Source organism: Dioscorea cayenensis, chromosome 8 (genome assembly GCF_009730915.1).
Source record: "Dioscorea cayenensis subsp. rotundata cultivar TDr96_F1 chromosome 8, TDr96_F1_v2_PseudoChromosome.rev07_lg8_w22 25.fasta, whole genome shotgun sequence".
Taxonomy (NCBI): Eukaryota; Viridiplantae; Streptophyta; class Magnoliopsida; order Dioscoreales; family Dioscoreaceae; genus Dioscorea; species Dioscorea cayenensis.
In genome coordinates this window covers 3,247,797-3,269,496 of record NC_052478.1, presented here as the reverse complement: position 1 = coordinate 3,269,496, position 21,700 = coordinate 3,247,797, and the positions used below count along the sequence as shown (strand labels likewise).

Below are 21,700 nucleotides of genomic sequence, written 5' to 3'. Positions count from 1 at the left end.
ACCCTCCATGGACCCATAAATTCTTATATATATGCATGAGTCAGTGCAACTTAAAAGACATCCTCAACTTTCTACAGTAATTAATAGATTTTCATTTAACAGTCACTGTACATTTATTCAATCAATAGTATATAATACCTTTATAATCAAAATATGATGATTAACAGTAATTCGTTGAGATTTGTGTATATCTCTATTTTTTTTTAAACGGTATACCCGTTCATCTTGATAAAAAAAAAAAACCGATAACTAACAATAATCATATACACCACTGTTATAAATAACTGTTAAATCATGATCTAATATTGGCATCAAACTTTTTAAAATTTTACTAAAGATGCACAGGCAATACCAATTATACCATGTGAAATTTTTTGGATTTATGAGGTCAATACCTGCACTTAACTATTTCTATAGGGGTTATAGATGCAAAAGTACCATGGGCCCTTCTGAAGAAAAAGTTAGGTTGGTACTTGATAGAGAAGAAATTGTGCCAAATTTCTATGAAAATTAATACCAGAGTGTGAACCCAAAGGACCAACTTTCACAGCGCCCTATTTGTTAATTTTATTGATTATCCATGTAAATATATAAATTTGAGTATTTTTTTTTTAAACTAAAAATTTCTGACAAATATAATATAATATAATATAATGACTAAATTAAAGAACAAACTTTTCATTGCATTTGATTTAAATTTATAATAATAAAGAATGAAGCCAAATCTGATCTGCCAATCAAAAGAAAATACATCCTTTCCAGCTCACAGACTTGATTATTGTGATAAGTTCATAGGTTCATTCTATGCCAGGTCATAATACTGCAACCACCTTTTTAAGGAACAAACCAAAAATCCATGTACCAAATTAATCAATATTCAAGATCAATCATTGTTCCATAGAACCAAAAATGCAGAAAAACAAAATGTAAATCTGCAGTTGCAGCATGCAACACTAACTGGTGGAGATGTTATCTGAATACTAATGGCTTCAGAAATGAAAATGTGCATGTAAAGAAGTCACTGATAGAAAGATTTCTCAATATCAAGCCATTATATCAGATGAAAAGAGCATTTGATTGCAAAGAACTTATCAATACTTCAAAGCAGACATAATTTTACTGCTTAACAACAATCATTAATGTGTGAAGGTATACTATCTTGTATTTACAAATAAACTACAGGAAGGTCTGCATTGAAAACTTTGAAATAATTCTAAAGTAGAAATAATATCAAGCATTATGATTGTTAAACATCCTTTTCAAACTTATAGCTGTCGAAAATGTAATAACTTAGATTCCAAGCTCTATTGCCCAAGTGCAGTACTAACTCCAATGAACTTACTCATGCTTTATGTAATTAAATACACAACTGTTTGCACTCGATTCAACCCAAGAGGCCCAGACTAAATATGTTCGTATCTATTAGATTGTTTAATATGGCCCTTGATGCATGTTAGTCTATTTTAGAGATCCGTATTGCAAACAAATCTATTAACTAAAAAAACGCAAAATCTTCATTATTTTACTTCTAATGTGAAAAAGTACATTTTTAGGAAGACACTAGGTAAAAAAGATAAAATAAAATAGATACAAATGCAGAGCTTGGACTCCTTAGGAAGATACCTCAGATTAGTAGAGAACCCCCAGAGAGACGAAAGCAACTTCAATAGGTTGTCCTTTGCATTGAGAAATCTTGATGAAGATACTCTACTTCATTGCAATCTAATTACAGAAGTAACAGGTTAGAAAGAAAACAATTTTGAGTTGGAACAAAAGTGATGAAATAAGTGGCCTACCTCAACTCTGAGAAGGCATATCGAGAGAACTATCATAATAATTCGCCGAGATTTCATGGGACAAATCATTGTTCAAAGAAGGGAATGAAGGAATTGATTTTAGTATCAACTTCCTTCCTCCTTTATGATTCGGAGACAACCGAGTACCAAACTGTGGAGGTGATACTCTCTTCTGATTAGGTGATGTGGCTTTCACACTGTTGATTGGTGATACATTGCCTTTTAAAATTGCAGGAGTCTCATCCTCTGAATCAACCCTGGCAAGCTTTCCGAGTTTGCATTGAGAAAGTGGCATTTCAAATCTTCTCAGGGTTGCAAATGAATTAAAGCTAGCAGAAGTTACAGTTGTGAGGGATGAGGATAGTGGGGTCTGGCCACTTGAAAGTATCGCCAAGTCCATAGATGGCCTAAGGAAAAAAAAATTATCAATTACCACTCAAAATTAGATGACATAATTAACTCTTGCCACTGTGTGCATGAAGTACTTGACCTTATAACCTGAAAAGGAGTTAACTGCAAGACACTCTCTGGGTACTGAAGCTCATCATTTGTAGGATCTGCACTTTGTTCGCCAGCATCTAGTCCATCACTCACATTTAGGTTAGCATCCTTTTGTTCTTCTTCCTGCTCGAATTCTTCATCTTCTATTGGCAGAGACCCTGCCAAAGAATAGAACACTAAATGGGAACCAACTAAAATATTGCAAACAAAAGGTTGACATATGTCAAACAAGTTTAAGATTAGAAACATGCACAACAAAAACATAAACTCAGAGAGTAGGAGCGAGAAAAAAATAGCAGCTACACAGAATGGGAAGCAATGGAGAAAGGATGTGAGTGAATAACAAGAATTCTGCCTAAAGATAATTCAGAATTCACAATCCTGAACGTTCTTATGTGGCTTCTATGAAATATAAATACTCTCATTTTTAACCAAAAATTTGAATCAAATCAGTTTTATGATTCAAAATTAGCGTGCATCATGATCATATATCAAGTTGGAACGATGGCTAAATAAATTACCATGATATAAATAAATGAATAATGGTTCTTCTAATCTCAGTTAAATAGCCAAGGAACAAAGCATGTTGTGCATATATAGTCAAAAATCAGTAATAATATGCACTCAGAGGTCAAATTCAGCTAAAGTTTTTTTTTTCGGAAAACTATTAATTTTTGTAGCATTTAAAATTGTGGGGGTATCAAACAGACAGCTGTAGTCAGACAAGGAGACCATTGGCACAGCCTCAATCTGAAAAAACCCATATTAAAAGAACCCACCATTTCATCATTATCAATACCTTACCACAAATGCCTAGCAATAATAAAGGTTTATGCATAAGCTTTTAAAAATGCAATTATAAGGGAGATAACCAAAAATAAATCTCACCATCCTTTCTTCCAAATGCATTCTTACAACCTTCACATCTGCAACTAACTGAGCATCCAACACCACCCTTTAAAAGAAAACCACCAGTCCAATTCAGATACTGCAAACTCAGTGATTATCCTAGAAGAGAAAAGCTGCAAAACCTGATAGCATTCGCAGTATTTCTTTAAGCAGCTTGACTTCTTACAATTGCAACCTCTTTTATGGCGTGCAGAGGCTGGAGTCTTGTTCAATTCCTCCTGCAAATGAACAGGAAAAGTAATATGATGCCAAAATTACATTGCATCAGCCAAGATAGAATTCATCTTGAATTCTTACTTACCCCTATTTCCTGATCAGGGTCGGATGGCCTTATTACTTTTGGAGCAAATGCTAATGGATTGCGAGATTCTATCTGCTTGCGGGTATTGAGAACTGTTTCTTGATGAATAGGCTTGTTGAAACATGATTGACAAGAGCATGGCTCGGCACAGAAGACACCAGCAGCAAAGCACTCACAATAACTGATTAAGATAGCGACAATTGAAGAATGTCATATTTGCTTGATCAAAAAGTTCACGCTGATAAGAATGTAAATATTGTGCAGACATACATTTGATTGTAGAGGAAATTAAAGAAGCATAAGTCAAAGATTATGTCAAACAATAGAGAGAAACTAAAGAAAAAAGCACTGAAAAATGCAGACATCCCACACATATTGACACCGATATAGTGTGAAACAAAGTTGACTTATGCAATTGGAGCATAGCTCAAAATTGCATAACTTGAGAAACAGAGTTCAAAACAGAAGACAGTTGAATGGTGATTGATTTCCTAGACACTGAGGATGCATGGCAAGGGCAGTAAAGGTCTCATAAACAAATAGAAGGTGAAGGTACATTATGCTCACAGAAACCACACAAATTTAGTATTCCCAAAAGAAACTTACAGCTTCAAGCATTTTGACTTCTTACAGTTGCAGCGCTTGCAGCCTTCTCTATTTTCAGCACCAATTTCCAACTTGCGCCTATAAATGATGACAATGAGTTCTGGGTAGGATTTGCATGTTGCATATCAACAGATTGACAGCATCAATCAAATAAACTCATTGGCAAGAATAAACTAAGCTGCAGAAAGTGTGTACCTTTTCTTTTTAGGGCTGCTTTGATGCAAGTCTTTGCCACTAATGAGAGCAGACGACTGTGAAACATCATCATGCATTATACTAAGGTTATGAATCCCACTCCCAGTAACTAGATCCTTATCAACAGACAAGGACTTATCGTGAGGCTCGAGTCCAGTTGTTGAATGAAATGGACAAATGGGGCTTGGCATACTTATTAACCTTTGTCCAGAAACCAGTGTTTCTCGGCTGAGAAATCTATCCTTCAATCCAAGAGTATTCAAATGTAAGCCAATACCAGGCACTATGCATGTTGAAGGATTTCCAGCCTTGAAAGGGACTGGTAATATATTGCTGGTAGGATGAGCTCCATTTGAATGAGAAGCAGTAGAGTCATTTTGCAAGCCCATTTCAGGAACTCCCTCAAAGTTTAGACAGCGCCTTCGCATGCCACGCTGTAGCTGAGATTCAATCTACAAAAAGGTAGACCAAAAGGGTAGAGCATCATTTCCTAAATTCTCAGACAGGCCCACTTACTGCAAGGAGTTTCCATTTATTGTAGTTTTTTTTATCATTGCCGTGAGTCTTTTTTCCTTCATTGTATAGTTTCTATGTCTACTGAAGCATGTTTCTTGTTTATTATAGCATCTATTATTTACTATAGTTTTTTACATTTATCAGAATGCCTACTTCCAAGTAGTTCATAATGACCAAAACAGGTAGTATGATAAGGAAAAATACAACAAAATAGAATAACTACAAGGGAGTTTCACTTTGAGAAGAACTTTCAGTGCTTCCAGCACCAGTTTTTTTTTTTCAACTTGACAAAGCCAGCAGCTTCAATTGCCAAGTTCAAACTTCAGGTGTCAAGTCCTACATGAGAAGGACTAAAATTCTAAGCTCGGTCATTCAAGGTAAAACTTAAAGAAATATCTATGCTGTTAAGTGGAAAAAGTGATTATAGAAATAATTAAAGTTTTTCTTCAAGAGGCATAAGGGTCAATAATGGGTTCATTCATTATAAAAGTGCAGTGCATCTTATCTTTAAAAGCCAAGTATCCAAATTCTTTCTTTGAAATTTTGAATGATCTCATCTACAGCCTTTATAGCCCCGACCTTAGGGTTGGGGATGTTTTACAGTTGACTAAGTAGTCATAGTTAGAAGGAAGATAACTTTAAACATCTTTATGAAGACCACTGATTACCATTTCATTTGTAAAGTGCAAATTTGGCCCAGAAATGATCAATTTAGCAATAAACTGCATTATGGTGGCATACATGCCATTTCCGTTTATTTATGATTATAAACAACACAAACCTATCAGCTGTTAAGCTTATGAAAGTAGTTAACCTAATGAAATTTGAAATATGATAGTCTGCCCAAAGAATCATGCTATAATCTCTCAGGCAAGCAGTGGTGAGGAGGGATAAATTTTGCATTTCCTAACAACCAAACATGGAAGGATAATTGTAACAACCCGAAAGAAATTTGAAGGGAAAAATCTTAGAAAATATGCTATGTCAAGACACAGAACAGGTGTAACATGAATGGCAACAATACACATGTTTCATTTCCTTACAGCCACTAAAAATTCAAATAATTCCTCTACAGAAGTCCAGCATAAAATAGCTCATCAATGAAATGATGCAGATGAACTGGAGTGAAAAAGTGTGGCATCTTAATCAATTGAACAAACAAATAAAAATCTGACAACAGGTTATTGACATGTCTCAATAAATATGTCTTAGAAAAACTTGAGGTATATTTTAAAAAATAAGTCATGATGTCAAATAGAAATAAAACAAAAATCCACCCTACAGTTGGGATATTAACACTCTTTACAAGAAGAAACCACCAGTAGAAAGTAGAAACATAAGATTTTAAAATATGGAGTATACTCTGTCATTATATCAACAACATAGCACCAAATGAATCAATTAAAATGATTGAATTTAATTACAAATGCTAAAAGCATGACAGGAACTAACAAGATACTCGAGTCATATGACAATTCATGAATCAGAAATAAGATGAGTGTCAAGGAAAATTTAATACAATAACATTAACTGTGAATTTGAGTGCTTATAGAGTCATAGACACCTAAATAGCTAGAACTTTAAAGAATAAAATCTATTAAAACCATCATCCAGTCTATCCTTTCATTATTGTTTACCTTGCAGGCGATTGAAATGCCAGAAGTGGAGCCATGTCCCATTTCTTGATTTCTGTCTTTTATAAAAGCCTGATTCTCACAATTCTCTGAGAAAACTCGACACCTATGTCCTGTTTCATCTTGGTCTCTGACCCCTTCAGTCTGTTCTACACGAGGGACATTTTTTGCTTCACAGATGTCTGGAACAAGAGAAGCATCAGGGTCCGTCTTTTTCAAACCAACAACATTCATTTGGATGTATGATGGAATAAAAGGCTTAACATCCTCATCATCATGATGAAATTTCTCACCTGGAACTTCACAGGCCTCTAATTCAGTAGAGGAGTCAAATATCATGAGATTGTCAGCATCATTAGAAATCAAGTCATCCCAGTTATGATCTACAACTTTTGCCTCAGTCTGCTCATCCTGAAGTTCAGTTTCAGTTGAAAATAAAATCTCTGTCTTGCCCAGGCAATCTTCATCATATTCAACCAGTTCATCTGGTGTATTATCCAAAACCGACTTCAAAACAGATTTTATGACATGGCAAGGTGTGGCATTGTGGTGAGGACTGTGGCAATCATAAGGCAAAGGTTGTGGTAAATCACAAGATGAATTTGAACATTCTACAGAATTGTCAACAGCTGCTTTCACTGAGAGAGCGTGTTCCGGCAGAAATAGATGGTTTCACCACATTAGATGGCCCCACACAATGATTATTTCCAGCCCCATTATCAGAAGAAGTCTCATGCTTTGGCAAATCTGAAACGGAATCCCTACACAGAGGGGGAAAATTATTATGGGAAACATTTAAGCAATGAAAATGTCACCAGTAAGTTGATCAAAATCTTATATTTACCGTATTGGAATCCTAGCTTCTCTTTGTAGATTCGCATGTGGGGATGTAAAGACTGAAGATATAGATGCAAAACTTAAAGTATGATATGCTTGTGCAGAATGTGTAGATTTAACTGGCTGGATAGGAGACAAACTATTGATGAAGCTGAAGACCGGAGAATCCTGCGTTAAAAAATGAATTGTAAGACAAGGAGCACCTAAAAATCACTGGCTCCAATAAACTTTTGGCATTAAAACATAACAAAAGCTTCGTAATGCACATAGTCACACAATATGCCAGTAATGCACATAGTTACACAATATGCCATCACTTGGAACAAACAGGTTCACACTTTACATAGACTACTCCTTGAAAAGTGACAATAGGATGTCAGAATGCATCAAATTGAAAAAAAAAATCAAAACTCAAGGGTTCTCACTAACAAAATAACAAGAAACACGACAGAAATTTACACATAATGGAAAGGACAATCCAGGAGCGCGGTAAAAGTCAAAACCAACCACAGGATGTGTATCCAGCAAAAGTACAAGACAAGAGAAAATGGAAATGATAAAATGCCAGCTAAACATCAAAATCCGCTTTTGAATGTAGAATGTAATAAAAGTTAAAACATCGAAGTAAAAATTAAATTAAATTAAAAAATAAAAACAGAGAGTAAAGAACCATAAAGAAACTCTTGCTGGCACAAATCAAAGCCCTAAGAAAAAGAAATAACACTGAGATAATTGACAAGGCAAGCATTACATGCATAAGACTAGAACTAAACAATTAAACAAAGATATGAACATGAAAATCTCATCTAGAACCAAAACAAAGACAACAAAAACATGAAATCCACAACAAAAACATCAATTTTCAGAGGCAGAAAAATTTACAGCATCCCCAAACTAACACCAACACCAAACAACACTCACATTGTCTACATTGTCACAAAATTTTCACCTTTCTACCAAAAACCCACAACTTCAACCAAAACGTCCAACAAAACGCTACAACAAAACATCCCCACTAAAATCAAATAAACAAAAACCAAAATCCAACAAATAAGCCAGCGAAATCACCTCGACCTTTGACGTCGGCGTTCCGACCTTGCTCCTCTCCGGTGTGTTCATCCCCGAATCCCCGAATCCCCCAAACCCTCTCTCACATCCTCCCTTTCCTCTCCTCCTCCTCTCTTCTTGCTTGCTTGGATTTCAAGAACGTTCAAGGGCGGGAAAAACCTTCTTTTTTTTTTCTTAACTTTTTTTCCTAAATATTTAATTATTCAGACAAAGTGGAGTAAAGAAAGACCAAAGAGTAGGTTGTTTTATATCTTTGGTCATCGTTCCAGTCACCGCCCTCGAGGAAACGGGAGGTATGTTCACCTGCGGTTACTCTAACACGGAGGTAGTTCCTTTTCCATCGATAAAAGTGGCGGGATCCGGTGATTTACAGTGAGGTTAAGATACGGCGCTGTGGAGTTGGCGCGGGGTGTGGAGTTCCGTTCCGTTCCTTTTCTTCTCATGAAACAAAAAGACTTGTGAGTTGACCCTGATTTTGGGACCGTGGGAAAAGAGTTTATGTGGTCGGTTTTTGAGACCGTTTTAGGAGTCTTTTTAATTGTTTTTTTTGTTAATTATGGTGTAAGCCAGGTGGCAGCCATTGAAATTTGTTAAACATTCCCAAATTAGTGATTAGCTGCATTAATTACCCCTAATTAAATACGTGCTAATTTTTACTTATTTAGCCAATTGGATTCATTTGATTTAATTAGGGCATTATGTTAGATCTAATACAAAGGATTATGTAATTTTTTTGTTATTTTTGGTAAGATTGTATAGAAATTAAGATTTTTTTATATGATTTTATAAACAAGTGATTAAAAATTATTGACTAATTCAAATATTAAGGGTCCGCTTCCTCTTCATTTAAGATAAGTTAAAGATATACATAGTGCGTGAATATACACAAAGCATGAAGTAAGCTCAATAATAACATATGCTCTCACCTTATATGAAATTTGGAGTTTAATTTTTGGCACTTTGTTTGAGAATTCAATGCTAATAGGTCAAGAATCTATTTTAATATTTTCCAACTATGATACAATGTTAGTAATTGTATTTTAATTGTTTTTTTTAAGTCTTTTAACTCCTAAAATACAGTGATTTATTTATTTTTATTAAAAAAATATATATATATATATATATATATGGTCAAATATAATTGCCCACTTTTCATGGTAAATGTGCATGGCCCTCTAACGAACCCCACTAAATAATCAAACTTTAAAAAATAAAGTACATGTTTGACCTATGAAGCAACATGACAAAATTATGGACTCTTATTCTATGAAAATATAAATTTTAAAAAGTGGAAATAAGTTAAAGTACCTTTTTTTTATGTTATGCAATTCATTAGCAAGTAGGTCCTACATGAAGACAATATTGGTTACTTGGTTAGACAGATTGGTTCATAAACACATTTTGGGGTCACGGCTATCTTGGGGACCCATTATTGTCCAATAAGTAAATAAATAAATAAAGCATAAATATGTTGTTCCACACTGGATCAGCATAGATTTCGATAATTTCATTGCTTTAAAATTGTTAGAAATTTCTTTTTCTAGTTGTATTAAAGATGAGGGTAATAATAATTTTTGGGAAAAGAATGATGATAAAAAAATAAAAGAAAAGAAAAGAAGATGATGTATTATATTTAATTAAAGCGAAACTCAACTTCAATGCATAGATTAGCCAAAATATAATTATATAATTATGATTTGTAATTATCATATTACTAAATATTTATAATTTTAGAGGGATAGAATTATTATTTTTTTTTACTTTTATACTCTAGTATTTATATTTATTTTTTTAACTTTTAAAATGTTCAATATAACTTATCTATTGATTTTTTTTTATTTTATTTTTATGCGTATCACGTGACTTGTTAGTATTAATTTTTATTAATTATTTTTAAAATAAACATAAAATATATATTTTTAAAAATAATCCATTAAATATTAACATGAACAAAGTTGCACAACTATTCATACATCTCTCAAGTAATATGATAAGGTTTCAATTCTCTCACAATAAATAATTGTAAATAATGTCTTGATGCAATATATATAACTAAAAATCACTTATATAAACTAGCTCTGCAATAGAAATATAGTAATTTTTTTCTCTCTTGAACAACGGTTGAAGTGAATGACTCTAGCCCGCTTTATAAAAAAAAAACTTACATGAATAAAAATAAATAAAAATACAACATCCATAAAATGCACTATACATTTTTTAAATGAATATAATAATAAAAACGGGATTCAAAATACATGAAGAAAAAAAACTAAATGACTATATAAGAAAAAGAAAAGTGAAAGAAAGAAGAAGATAAAAGAGAGGGGGAGTGGAGAAAGAAGTTTATTAAGATCACCGAGAGTGAGTAGATGAGATGCATGGCATGCATGCAGTGTTCTTGTTCCCGGTCCGGTGGGAAAGTAGTAAGTGAGTGGAGGGGTGGTCCTATCTCTTGGACTTGGGACAATAGCACCTTTATGATTGTGTCTTCATCATGCATGCTCCACCACCCCATCCCCACTTCTTCTGTCTCACATTATTCCACCGGCCCCATGCGCTTGCTCCCTCCCCCTTCTTCTTAGTCTCCTTCTTCAATATTCACGTGAACTCATTTACATTCACTTTCAAAAATTAATTACCAACCATATACATTCATATATTACATATAATACGACTTGTTTACTTTTCCGTGTACTTAAAAAAAAATATACGAGAAAAAAATAATAAGTTTGGATTTTTTATCCTATTAACTTAAGTTTTTGAGTTTAATTGTATGATTTTATTTCTTTGTTCGAAGACAAGTAAAATGAAAAAAATAAAAAAAGTAAATAATAGATTTTTTCACAAATAGTATTTTAAAATATTTTTTATATTATATATAATATTAATTTATAAAAACCTACTAGCTAAACAATAATTTTTAAAAAAATGTAAATATTTTATTTTTCTTAAACTATAATTTTTTTAGACTACATACTGATTTATTAAAAAAATAAGTGGTCAAATAATAGATTTTTATGCTATATATATATATATATATCAATTTGTATAATATTAAGGAGCCAAAGTATAAATTTTTATGAATATTTTTCTAAAAGTATTTTTTTAGATTATCTGTATTAATTTATAAAAAATAATATTTTAAAATAATATATATTTTTTTATTATATATAAGCATGCAACATGATATCAAATTAAAGTTTGGTTTGTTAGATTTGTTTAACATTCATAAATTAATCACAAGCGCATATAAACCATATACATTTCATATATATAATATAACATATTTATGTCTGGTGTACTTCATGTAAAGCAATGAGAAGACTCTCTAGCTTTCAATTCCGTTCATTAAGTGTGGCAGTCCTTTATATCTCTTTCTTTCTTAAATATAAATATAAATATAAATATAAATATATATAGAGAGAGATATAGAGAGAGAGAAGGTTGAATGTGTGTACTTTGAAGTCTTAATTTGAGGTAGTTTAACTACTGAATGAGTCTGATTGGATCTAATGATTTCTTTCTCACTGTCAGTCACTTCAACAAACACATGTAATGATGGCCTGCATTTTCTTTTCTATCGTACATGCATACTTGTTGCTCTTTTTTTCCTCATACCGGGACTACTTCCTTGAATTGTTTCTTGACCATTGACTTTTTTTTTTAATTTCAATATTGTTAAGTTTGACCAAAGGTTGCATGGGATAAATAACTATGATTAATTAAAAAGAATGATACTATATGCCAATCAACTCGCACATTGATGTTTTAGTCTTACAGAACATTTTAATTATTTTTTTTAATGAGTGATATATTTTAGTCCATACCAAAAACTACCTAATACGGGTGGTTAATGACACTAACTTCGAATACTATAATGAGAAATTAATTCTATTTAAATTTGAACTCGTATGTTTATTTCAATAATTTAAAATGAAAGTGTGTTAGACGTTAACTTAAAGATTTATTTATTTATTATTAAAAATATATATACATATGTACTTTTGCTTTCATCTTCAATGTGGTCAAAATCAAATTAATGAGAGGAATCCATCCAACATGCACTAAAATATATTTCCAACACCTTCAAGACTTGGGGGATTTTAACGAACTTTATATTGATGGAAAGTAAACAAAGAAAAAAAAAACCTATACATATATCAAGGGCAAGCTTTTCTTGGGTTGCCAAGGCCCATTTCATTCCAAGTTGGCATTAGGCTTTTTGTGATTTTTTTTTTTAATTATTTTTTTTCAAGTTTTTGATCCCTTGGTTTCCCATGAGCTTGTGCTCTAAACTAATTAATAGTGAGATATTAAGAGTCTCGATGGATATCTCACAACATGTGTTTTTTTTATTCAAACTCAAAACTATTTACTGAAATGATCAAAATTTCTAAATGACATTGAAAAAAATAATATATATTACTTTTTTATTATAGTTATAGTGGACTAAAATGGTATTACTAAAGTTTTAATATTTCTCCATCTGTCTTTTTTTTTTTATCAATAATTAAACATAAAACAAAAAAAAATTATGGTTATGATAAAAACTATGGTTATTTTTTTTCTTTCTATAATTGAACTATGGGTGTGAACATACATAAATTGTTATAATAAAAAAATAAATATAAATATATTTGGATCAGTTTATCTAGATCACACCATAACGTATAATTAACCCATAAAAAATCAAGTAAAATATTAATTTCAAATTAATTGAATCATTTTTAGAATTTTCTTAAGGTATAAATATACTTAGGTTTATACTTAAATCACTAAATAAAAAAAAAGCCGAGCCGAGCCGAGCCAAGCCGATCCGGGCCGTTCATGAACGCCGCTTGGTGTTTCGAACTTCGGATCTTCCAAATAGGATCCGACCCGTTATCGCAGTCTCATAGTCCCTTTCCCCGTTCGGAAGGGCAGTGCCACCGCTTCGAGCTCGATGGAGCCTCGCCGGCGAAGAGAAACCATCGAATGGATGCCTCTCCCAAAGCACCCGGCGTTCAGCCGGCACCTCGCCGAAGACGATAGTGAGAAGGATGACAGCTCCAACGTGCGGGCGAAGAGCAAGAACCTTGCGGCTTGGCACGCCTCATCCTCGCTGTTTTATCTCTGGGACCCTGTCGCCCGCTGCGTCCACCGCCTCTCACTACGGTTTTCCTCCGATGATCCCGCCATCGTTGAGGCCGCGTTCCCCTCTGAGGTCATCGCTCTTTTCCGTCATTTGTTCTCAAGTGAAACTTTGTAGTTTTTAGGGTTTGTGACTATGTTTTGTTCCAAAAAGTGCATTTTTTTTTTGTTTCCGGAGATAGTTGTGGTAGAGATGAAGGAGAGGAATTTTAGATTGGAATTTGGACAGGGTGGTGTGGTGGTGAGATGAAGAGAGTATATAGGCGGTTGCTCCGGGGGGTACTTGAGGGTTGGGCTTGAATAAGCTTGATTTCAAGCCCGGAAATCACTGCATTTTCGGTTCAGAGTTAAGATTGGTGATGGTTGATGCTTGTAGTCCTCATTTTAATTTGGAGAACGAGTTTTGGATGAGATTCATAGGCTTGCATTCTCGAAACAGGCAGCGTTGTTGTGAAAATTTAATTGCCAATTTGAATTTCTCTTCGTATTAATGCTGTTGACTCTAGGAAGATTGCTTTTGTGAGTAAGAAATTATGTTGTCCAGCCCTAGGTCACTTATAACAACCGAGAAAGTGAATTGGTGGTATTGAAGTATTCGTACATCTGTTTAAGTAGGACATCAACTGCACCTTGTCTTTGATAACGTTCTCATTGGTCATCTATCTATTGTTGGGGAAAGTAGTAGGACTTGTTACTAATCTAGACTTGATACTTCAGAGAAAAGGCTTGGTTGAGAGAGGTAAAACATAGTGTTTTTAGAAAGAAATGAAATGCCTATATTTTTAACAAAATGTCTTGTCTTCAATTTGTTTTATTACTTCTCATATTCTTGGTTTATGGAATTGAGGCGTGAAGTATTATTGGGAGCAACATAGGAGAAGTAGATGCGTAATGATCTATTTTGACTTATTCTATACCGGGCTTCATGCTTTTTCCCTATAAGAAGCATCTTTATTAGACAAAATTGTAAGACCTCATTTGGAATGGACCACAGTGAATAGGTTAGGTTGTGTTGTTACAAATAAAATTAGAACTTGATCCCATCTATTAGATTGGGAAAATTTGGCAACTTCTATTGGGTGGTGTGAGTTGCTTTGAGGACGAAGCAAACTAAACCTAATGGTTCCTTGGCCTTGATTTTGATTAGGTTTAGGATTGTGTAAAGGGGAATGACGAAAAGTAGTTACCCATACAGTTAGAGAAATGTACTACATTTATATGTATGACTTGCACTTAAGTATGTGAGGGTTTTTTTATTTGACAAAACCATGAATAGAGTGGACAATTCCTCAAATGTGTCAGGCCTAGGAGTAAAATTGTCACCTACTCTATTATCTTGCTGGTACTTTAAGTTGTTTGTTTTCTCATTTTTATTTATTTGAGTTTGTTCTTTACTCTTCTTGCACTTTCTTGATTTTTGTTTGGTAAAGACCTTCACCCGCTAGTGTGTTATTTCCTTTTTCTTTAGGAATTTTTTGTTCAAAAAATCTGTTTGATGGTTTTTCCAGAAGCTGGTGCCAGATAATCAACTAAAATCAGATGTCCATCATTTGGCTCTCAATGTGGATGGGTCCTTTTTGCTCTTGAGTGGACTTGATGTATTGAGCTTTATGAACTTGCATGACAGAAGTTATGCGGATAATGACACAATTGTTTGCAGGTATACTAGATGTTCTGAGAATTTGTCTTGACTAATTATCCCGGCTGCAGAAAAATGTTTGGTGCAATATATAACATAATTTTCGAGATGATTATCCCTTGTCATAAATTAGATTAGCTTTTAATGTTCATGGAATTTTGAACAAATTTTTTTTCTTAATTGTTGAAATTTTTGCATTGATATTTGCTGATGGTGATATACCAACAGGACTCTTCTAGTTGGTTCTAAGATCTATTTTGGCCACAACAATGGTTTGCAAACTCTACAAGCATCATGGCATCCTTACAGCAGTGCACATTTGGGTGTTCTGTCTTCTGATTCAGTTTTCAGGTGTGTCCCTCTTCAGATTGTTATGCATTTCTTATGAAGATATTGAATCCCTCCCCAAGTAAAAGTTTTGGCTATTTTTAAGAAAAACTATGTTACTATGTGTTTGTTTTACAAATATCATATTATGTATTTTTCTTTTTCACCTCAATTTTCTTTCGAGTTTGAATTTATGGTCATTTTGTTGAGTAGATGCATACGGGTGTTATGGTTTGGAGTTACGTTTAATATTCTAGCTCTGTATGTCCTACTGGTTATTATTTGACAAATATGATTTGGAAAGGCCTTAGTACTATAGGGACAATGTTATTGATTTTAGTAAAAAACTTCTAGCAATTGGAAAACTATGCGCCATGGTTAAGAAAAAAGATTATTTCCTATTAATATATTTCGAATAACCACTGAAAATATCATTGTAAGTCTTTTTTAGGGCTCATAGCCCTAGAAAAACAAGGGCTAGATATAGCCTAGCGGTTATTGGCTACATGTCGAGGGTGAGTCATCCATAAGTCTCAAGTTCAAGATTTGTTGGAAGTATTGGTCGTAATGGGCTGCCCATTGTGGGTGCAGATTCGCAGGCTAAACTCCTTATCCCTAGCTGAGGGCATGCGGGTTGGATGATTAACTCACAGTCCATGTGTACGCCTCTGATGTATATAACACTTGTCGCAAAAAAAAAAAACAAAAAAAAACAAAAAAAACAAAAACTTTTTAGCCCACATATAATTTTTTTTTTGGTATTGATTATTTTTCTTTATATGTTTTGAAGTATATGACTAATGATTATTTGTGGTGCTGTAAATTTTCTTGTTAAAGTAGACAATTTGATATTGCTGGACATTAAAACTTTGTGAGCAGATTGTTTGATTTATTATCCAACATTGAGCAACCAGAGCAGGAATATTATCTGGAAGCAGTCGAGCCTGGAAAATGTCATAATGTTGGTTCAATCTGTCCAGTAGCATTCTCATTTGGAGGTCAACATTTGTGGGAAAGATTTTCTGTGCGTATGATTTACCTTTCAGTGTTTATTTTAATATGCCACATATTCTTTCTTTTTATTGTTGTTTTACATCTCATGGTGTAGTTCATTTGTTCATCACTTGAATTCATATGCTTCTTGTGTTGCATTATGCAGCTTCAGCTTAACCAACAGGTTCTTGTTCTCATTGCTTCTGCAGGTCTTTGTCTTGTTTAGTGATGGTTCAATTTACGTACTTTGTCCAGTGGTACCATTTGGAAGGTGTTCTTTTCTCTCCCTTTAATATGAACAGTTTAGCTCATTTTTCAAAAAATTCTAAAAAAAAAATACTTTAAATGGCTATGCTCTAAGCATATTCTTTAAATAGTCCCTCGCTAGCCATGTCAATCTGCCTACTCAGCTGGCCAATGGATATGGTTTAGTTTTAGGATGTTGGAGCCAAGAGCAACAGCTGAAATGCATTGTGAATTTTTTATTTTTTTTCAGATGTTTGTATTCAGCCTTTGAAAGGTGTAATCTCTCTTTTGTTTGACCTAAGGACTAGGTTTGACCTGCCATTTGGCCTTATAAAGGCTGAAAGATGGACATCTAAACTAAAAGTCCAGGTTCAGCAACTGCTGTTTCTGACCCTGGCTACCAAAAGAACTAAGCATGTTAGCTGCCTTGTTGAATGGGCAATTGATTTGTCCTGGGTGACCATTTTAAGGAATATATGGGGTGGGCAGTCATTAAAATATTATTTTATAGCATGTTTTGTGGAAATTTTCTTTCATTATGCAACTAAGTTATCACAGTGAACAGAATTTTTGTCATTTAAAGAATGTAGATAGGAAAATGGAGTAATCAGTGTTGTATAGGAGAAGCCTGACACTCAAACACTCAAACAAGAATAAATTAAAAATGAAACATGCATTTTTTATTCCCATGACTAGGGTATTATGTTGTACTGAACATTGGACTCTCTTGTTGTGTTGCAGTTTCTGTAGTCTGGCATTTCTTGAGGAAATTTATAAAGATATTAGCTCATTTGGGTTGAAATCATTGAATGCAAAAGTTGTTGGCAACTCAAGTTTGGCAATTTCTTGGTTAGAAATTACTTTTCCTGATTTAGCAAATCGACCCATTGATGAAGCAAATGTATCAGTATCAAGAGCTCAGCCATATGCTCCACCTGATGCATCTCTTTCATTACAGGTATGCTTTTTCAACCTCTGAAATATATACTGGTTATTTTCTTCTCACCTCCAGCGGAAGGTCCTTTTTTCACTACATATGGGAATAATCCTGTGTCCTCATTGCACAGGGGCCTCTTGTAAGTATTAGTCATAGTGTTGATCATGACACTTCTAAAGTATCAAGTTTGGGTGATATCGCCAAAGCAGTAGGTTTTCTGTATAGTTCTGTTGGCAAAGACTCGGTTCTTGTGATTGCATGGAGCGATGGGCATATACAAATTGATGCGCTTGCTGATGAAATCCAACCCCTCTGGAATGTTGGTTCTTCTCCCCATCTTCGTGTTGATCCTCGTGGTAGTATAGTTGCAGTTGCCATGATTTGTGAGCCAGCCAAGCGGGTGCCCTCCAAAGTGGATCTCTGTCAACCAAATGATGAAACATGTGTTAGCAATAGCAATACAGGAGATACCATTTGGCTGGGCCATCCACCTCTTCTGAGATTGGCTATCATTGATTTGGCGCTGCCAAAATATGCATTTGACAGTTGTGCACCTACTTTATTCTCTGATCCCCTTGTGTCTGATCGATTCTATTGTGTGCATGCTGGGGGTGTAGATTTGATAACCCTCTATTTTCTTCCTTTCTCATATGCTGCTCCTGAAGCTGACAAGGTTGTCAAGGCGCCTTCAGTTTGTCCTATTTTGACTGCATGCCTTACAAAATCATCTGCTCCAATCCTCTGGGGTTTTGTTATTGTTGATGATTCAGATGGACTTTCACAAATAGTTGGAATTACATCCTCTTATGAATGCATTATGCTAGAGACAAAAAAATTCAATGATGGATTGCCCCTACATTTTGATACTCATGCAGAATCAGTTGGTTCTGAGGAGGATATCACCAAAGAGATCATAAGCAAAGAGCTTCTTTCTGGTCCGAAGGTCATCCTTGTTCCACCATCTTTAAGGTCTGTCGCAGCTGATTCCATAGAAGGTCGATCGACTCTTCATCACTACATCAAACTTTTACATGAAAACTATGTGGAATATGCACATAAGGTAATACAAAACTCATTTTTGTATTAAATTAGTTGCTTTCCATCAAATAGTAATGATTAGTTGAATGACAAGCACTAGACAAGGTTTCTTTTATCGCTACTACAATTAGATTTATTGTTTATATGCTTGCTTTTTATATTCATGCTCCCACATGTAGAGCTAATCCTTTCCTATCAAAGCTGGATTATGATGTCTACTTTTACTTTGGATTTTCATTTTACTGTTTATGAATATTGTTCTACATATTATCTCTCAACTAGTTTCCATCGGAAAAGATTTCATTTGGTTATTCTGCGGCTTTGGTTGTTGCCTTCCCCATCTGCATGCATGGTTTAACCTCTCCTCTTCTTCATTTCATTCTACCTCACATGGATGAGGAACTACCAAGAATGGTTTAGTTGCCCTTTTCTTTAAGATTTTGGAATGTTACATGACTACATCTGATATAGAGTTGTGATGACTATTGGTCCACACTAGTACAACAATTTTTAAAATATATGCTGATTGGTGGTGCATCTAAATCATTTCTTTTTTGCTTTTTCTTTTTTCTTGGCAAAGAAAAATCATCAGCCGATCCTAGAATTTAACAATAATTTACACTCTTAAAAGAAACGGAAATTGGTCTCTTGCCTAGGTCTATGTTGAGCTCAAGGAACATGGGGATCATCTGAAGACAATAATAAGTGACCAACAAAATCATGTAAATGAGGCGATGCAAAAACTTTCAACATTGGAAAGCAAAGAAACAAGCATAAATGATCGGATTAGCCGGGCCTCTCATATGTATGAATTCATAGAACAGCGTCTACAGAGCTTCAAAAAGCTGCCTGGATCAAACAAGAAGCCACTATCAAAAGCAGAACTGGATTTTCAGTCCCAACTTGGTATGTATGGCTGTATTTTCTCAACTTGCCAGTTTTGACCTATCAATCTCTCATATCTTTCTTTATGTTCTGGTTTTGCACTTTTATTTATTGCAGATAGATTTGCTGAACTGGAGCTGGATGCATTGCAATCCTCCATTGATGCTCTAAATGCGCGGTTGAAAAGATGTGTTCAGTCTTCACCTGTTAATTTAACAAGTGCACCAAGAAGAACAGTCGGAAGCGGAAGGAACTATGCATCAGATAGTCAATTGTCACAGCTAAAATCATCACTGGAAAAGCTTTCTATCATGAACAACGAGATCGCTGACAAGGTAAAGATCATCGAACTTGAATTGGAAAGCCGAGGAAAATAGTGATGTAGCATGTTATTATTGTTAAACTACGACGTCAGTAGTAAATGAGAAAAGTTGTAAATTAGATGGAAAGAATGGTGGTTGCAATTATTCACATCCGAAAGGAAGAAGTTTGATTTCAGGTGCAGTTTTGATGGTTATCAGTACCAATGAGGGTTTGTGCTCAGTAAAAGGGTTGGATTTGTTGTAGTCTTGTACTGAAACAATATCAACAATGAAAATGAAGCATTTGTATCAATTGCAAATCTTCAAATGATTATATAACACTTTTTTAAATTGCAGTTACAATACATGATTCATACAAAGATTCCGGCCATGGATGGCACCAACCACCAAGGTGGATTTTTTTATTTTTTATTTTTGGATATGCAATGTTCTAATCTGATTCGGATAAGTTTTGAAAGCCAAAAGTTTTGATCTCTTTTTATTTAGTTATTTATCAGTTTACTGTATATACACATTATCATTGTTATTGTTATTATAATTGCTGTGAGATGAGTGATAGTTGATGAAATGGAAAAATAAATAGAAATTTTTTATCAGATGGAAAATAATGCAAGTATATTTATTTAGACAAGTCTTTATCTCATACAAAGTTAAGTGGGTTATATAAATCATGATTATGATAAACAAAGTATAAATAAAGAAAGAAGTGAGTGGAATTTTTGTTTGGTGATAATCACTGGCAATGCATCACCATTTACTGTTCATCAACTCAAGCGTTATTCACACCTTTATCTTCTTAGGGCCATCCATTAACAAGTCTTTTCCATTAATGGAAACTCTGGTCTATTGATATTATATTATATTATATTATATTATATTATATTATATTATATTTTGTTGTTCTTTTTAAGATTCCACTCTAATTTTTATTCTTATAATCAGATAGCATTGAATTCCGCAGGATGTGATTTGGTGCGTAGTATCTTTATATTTTCAGTGGGAGGACTTGAAAGGAATAATGGAAGTCATTTCAATTTCAATTTCAATGTCAATCCAATGTCTATTGGAAGCACATAAATGTTTTTGAGAAACTTTGCTTAGGTGTATCATGACAAAAGAAATGGGTGCATGAACTAAGCCTAATTATCACTTTAATCTTCCCAAAATCATTATTTATATCTATATTTTTGAAAGATTTCTCAATAATTTATATTAGTTTCAAATTTTAAAAACTCTAATTAAAATATTAAAAATTGTAATGATTACGCCCAATTATGTGAGGAATCATTTTTTATTATTTATTTATTTTAACAAATGAGATATACACAAATCAAAAATTGATCATATAACTTATACTCCCTCACTTAAAAATACGGGATTTTAAGATGTAAGTTTGTACTCATACTAGAGGCCTGTCGCCACTATATACGTTCAGTGAGATTTGAATTTGAGGCATTTGAAAATTTCATACTACACTTTTTACAATAAAATCAGTATGGCTGTGATAGAATTTTTAGTTGAAAAATCATTCATTTTGACCAGTTTAAAGTTTTATTGCATTAAAAAAAACTCATATATTTAAATCCAAATTGTATTAACAAACTAAAGCGAAAGTAAAAGAGAACAAGTTTAGACTCACTATATAGTACAAAATGTAGCTAATAAATTAAAACATATAATGCTGTTTATATTAAAAAAAAAAAAACCTTAATCATGCGACCACCAAATAAATATTATTATATTACTGATCCAATTATGCTCTGGCCATAAGTACTAATTTGTCACTTTAATTTCAAGTAGAGTGGTCCACAGAGGATGT

The 21,700-nt window shown here is 33.7% G+C and overlaps 2 protein-coding genes across 5 annotated transcripts; one reads left to right on the top strand and one right to left on the bottom strand.

Annotated features, from left to right (window-relative positions):
- Window positions 1-1,489: 1,489 nt before the first annotated feature.
- LOC120266559 (protein tesmin/TSO1-like CXC 3) lies at window positions 1,490-8,427 on the bottom strand. 4 transcript variants are annotated; one of them, XM_039274198.1, is made up of 12 exons: window positions 8,364-8,427; window positions 7,303-7,463; window positions 6,752-7,219; window positions 6,462-6,640; window positions 4,309-4,760; window positions 4,114-4,191; window positions 3,508-3,688; window positions 3,329-3,424; window positions 3,186-3,252; window positions 2,287-2,455; window positions 1,797-2,203; window positions 1,490-1,722 (listed from the first exon to the last, which is right to left on the bottom strand). In XM_039274198.1, exons 3-11 carry the CDS (start codon window positions 6,795-6,797, stop codon window positions 1,798-1,800), a joined length of 1,674 nt encoding a protein of 557 aa, XP_039130132.1. In that variant the 5' UTR covers window positions 6,798-7,219; window positions 7,303-7,463; window positions 8,364-8,427; the 3' UTR covers window positions 1,490-1,722; window position 1,797. The 4 variants fall into 4 exon arrangements, with proteins under 4 accessions (XP_039130132.1, XP_039130134.1, XP_039130133.1 ...); XM_039274200.1 differs by having other exon boundaries at window positions 6,462-6,628; XM_039274199.1 differs by having other exon boundaries at window positions 8,370-8,397.
- Window positions 8,428-13,272: 4,845 nt separating this feature from the next.
- On the top strand, window positions 13,273-20,188 carry LOC120267068 (nuclear pore complex protein NUP88). The gene is made up of 9 exons (XM_039274751.1): window positions 13,273-13,566; window positions 15,002-15,153; window positions 15,361-15,483; window positions 16,339-16,483; window positions 16,662-16,723; window positions 17,440-17,656; window positions 17,766-18,695; window positions 19,330-19,579; window positions 19,676-20,188. Exons 1-9 carry the CDS (start codon window positions 13,306-13,308, stop codon window positions 19,933-19,935), a joined length of 2,400 nt encoding a protein of 799 aa, XP_039130685.1. The 5' UTR covers window positions 13,273-13,305; the 3' UTR covers window positions 19,936-20,188.
- The last annotated feature ends 1,512 nt before the right edge of the window (window positions 20,189-21,700 follow it).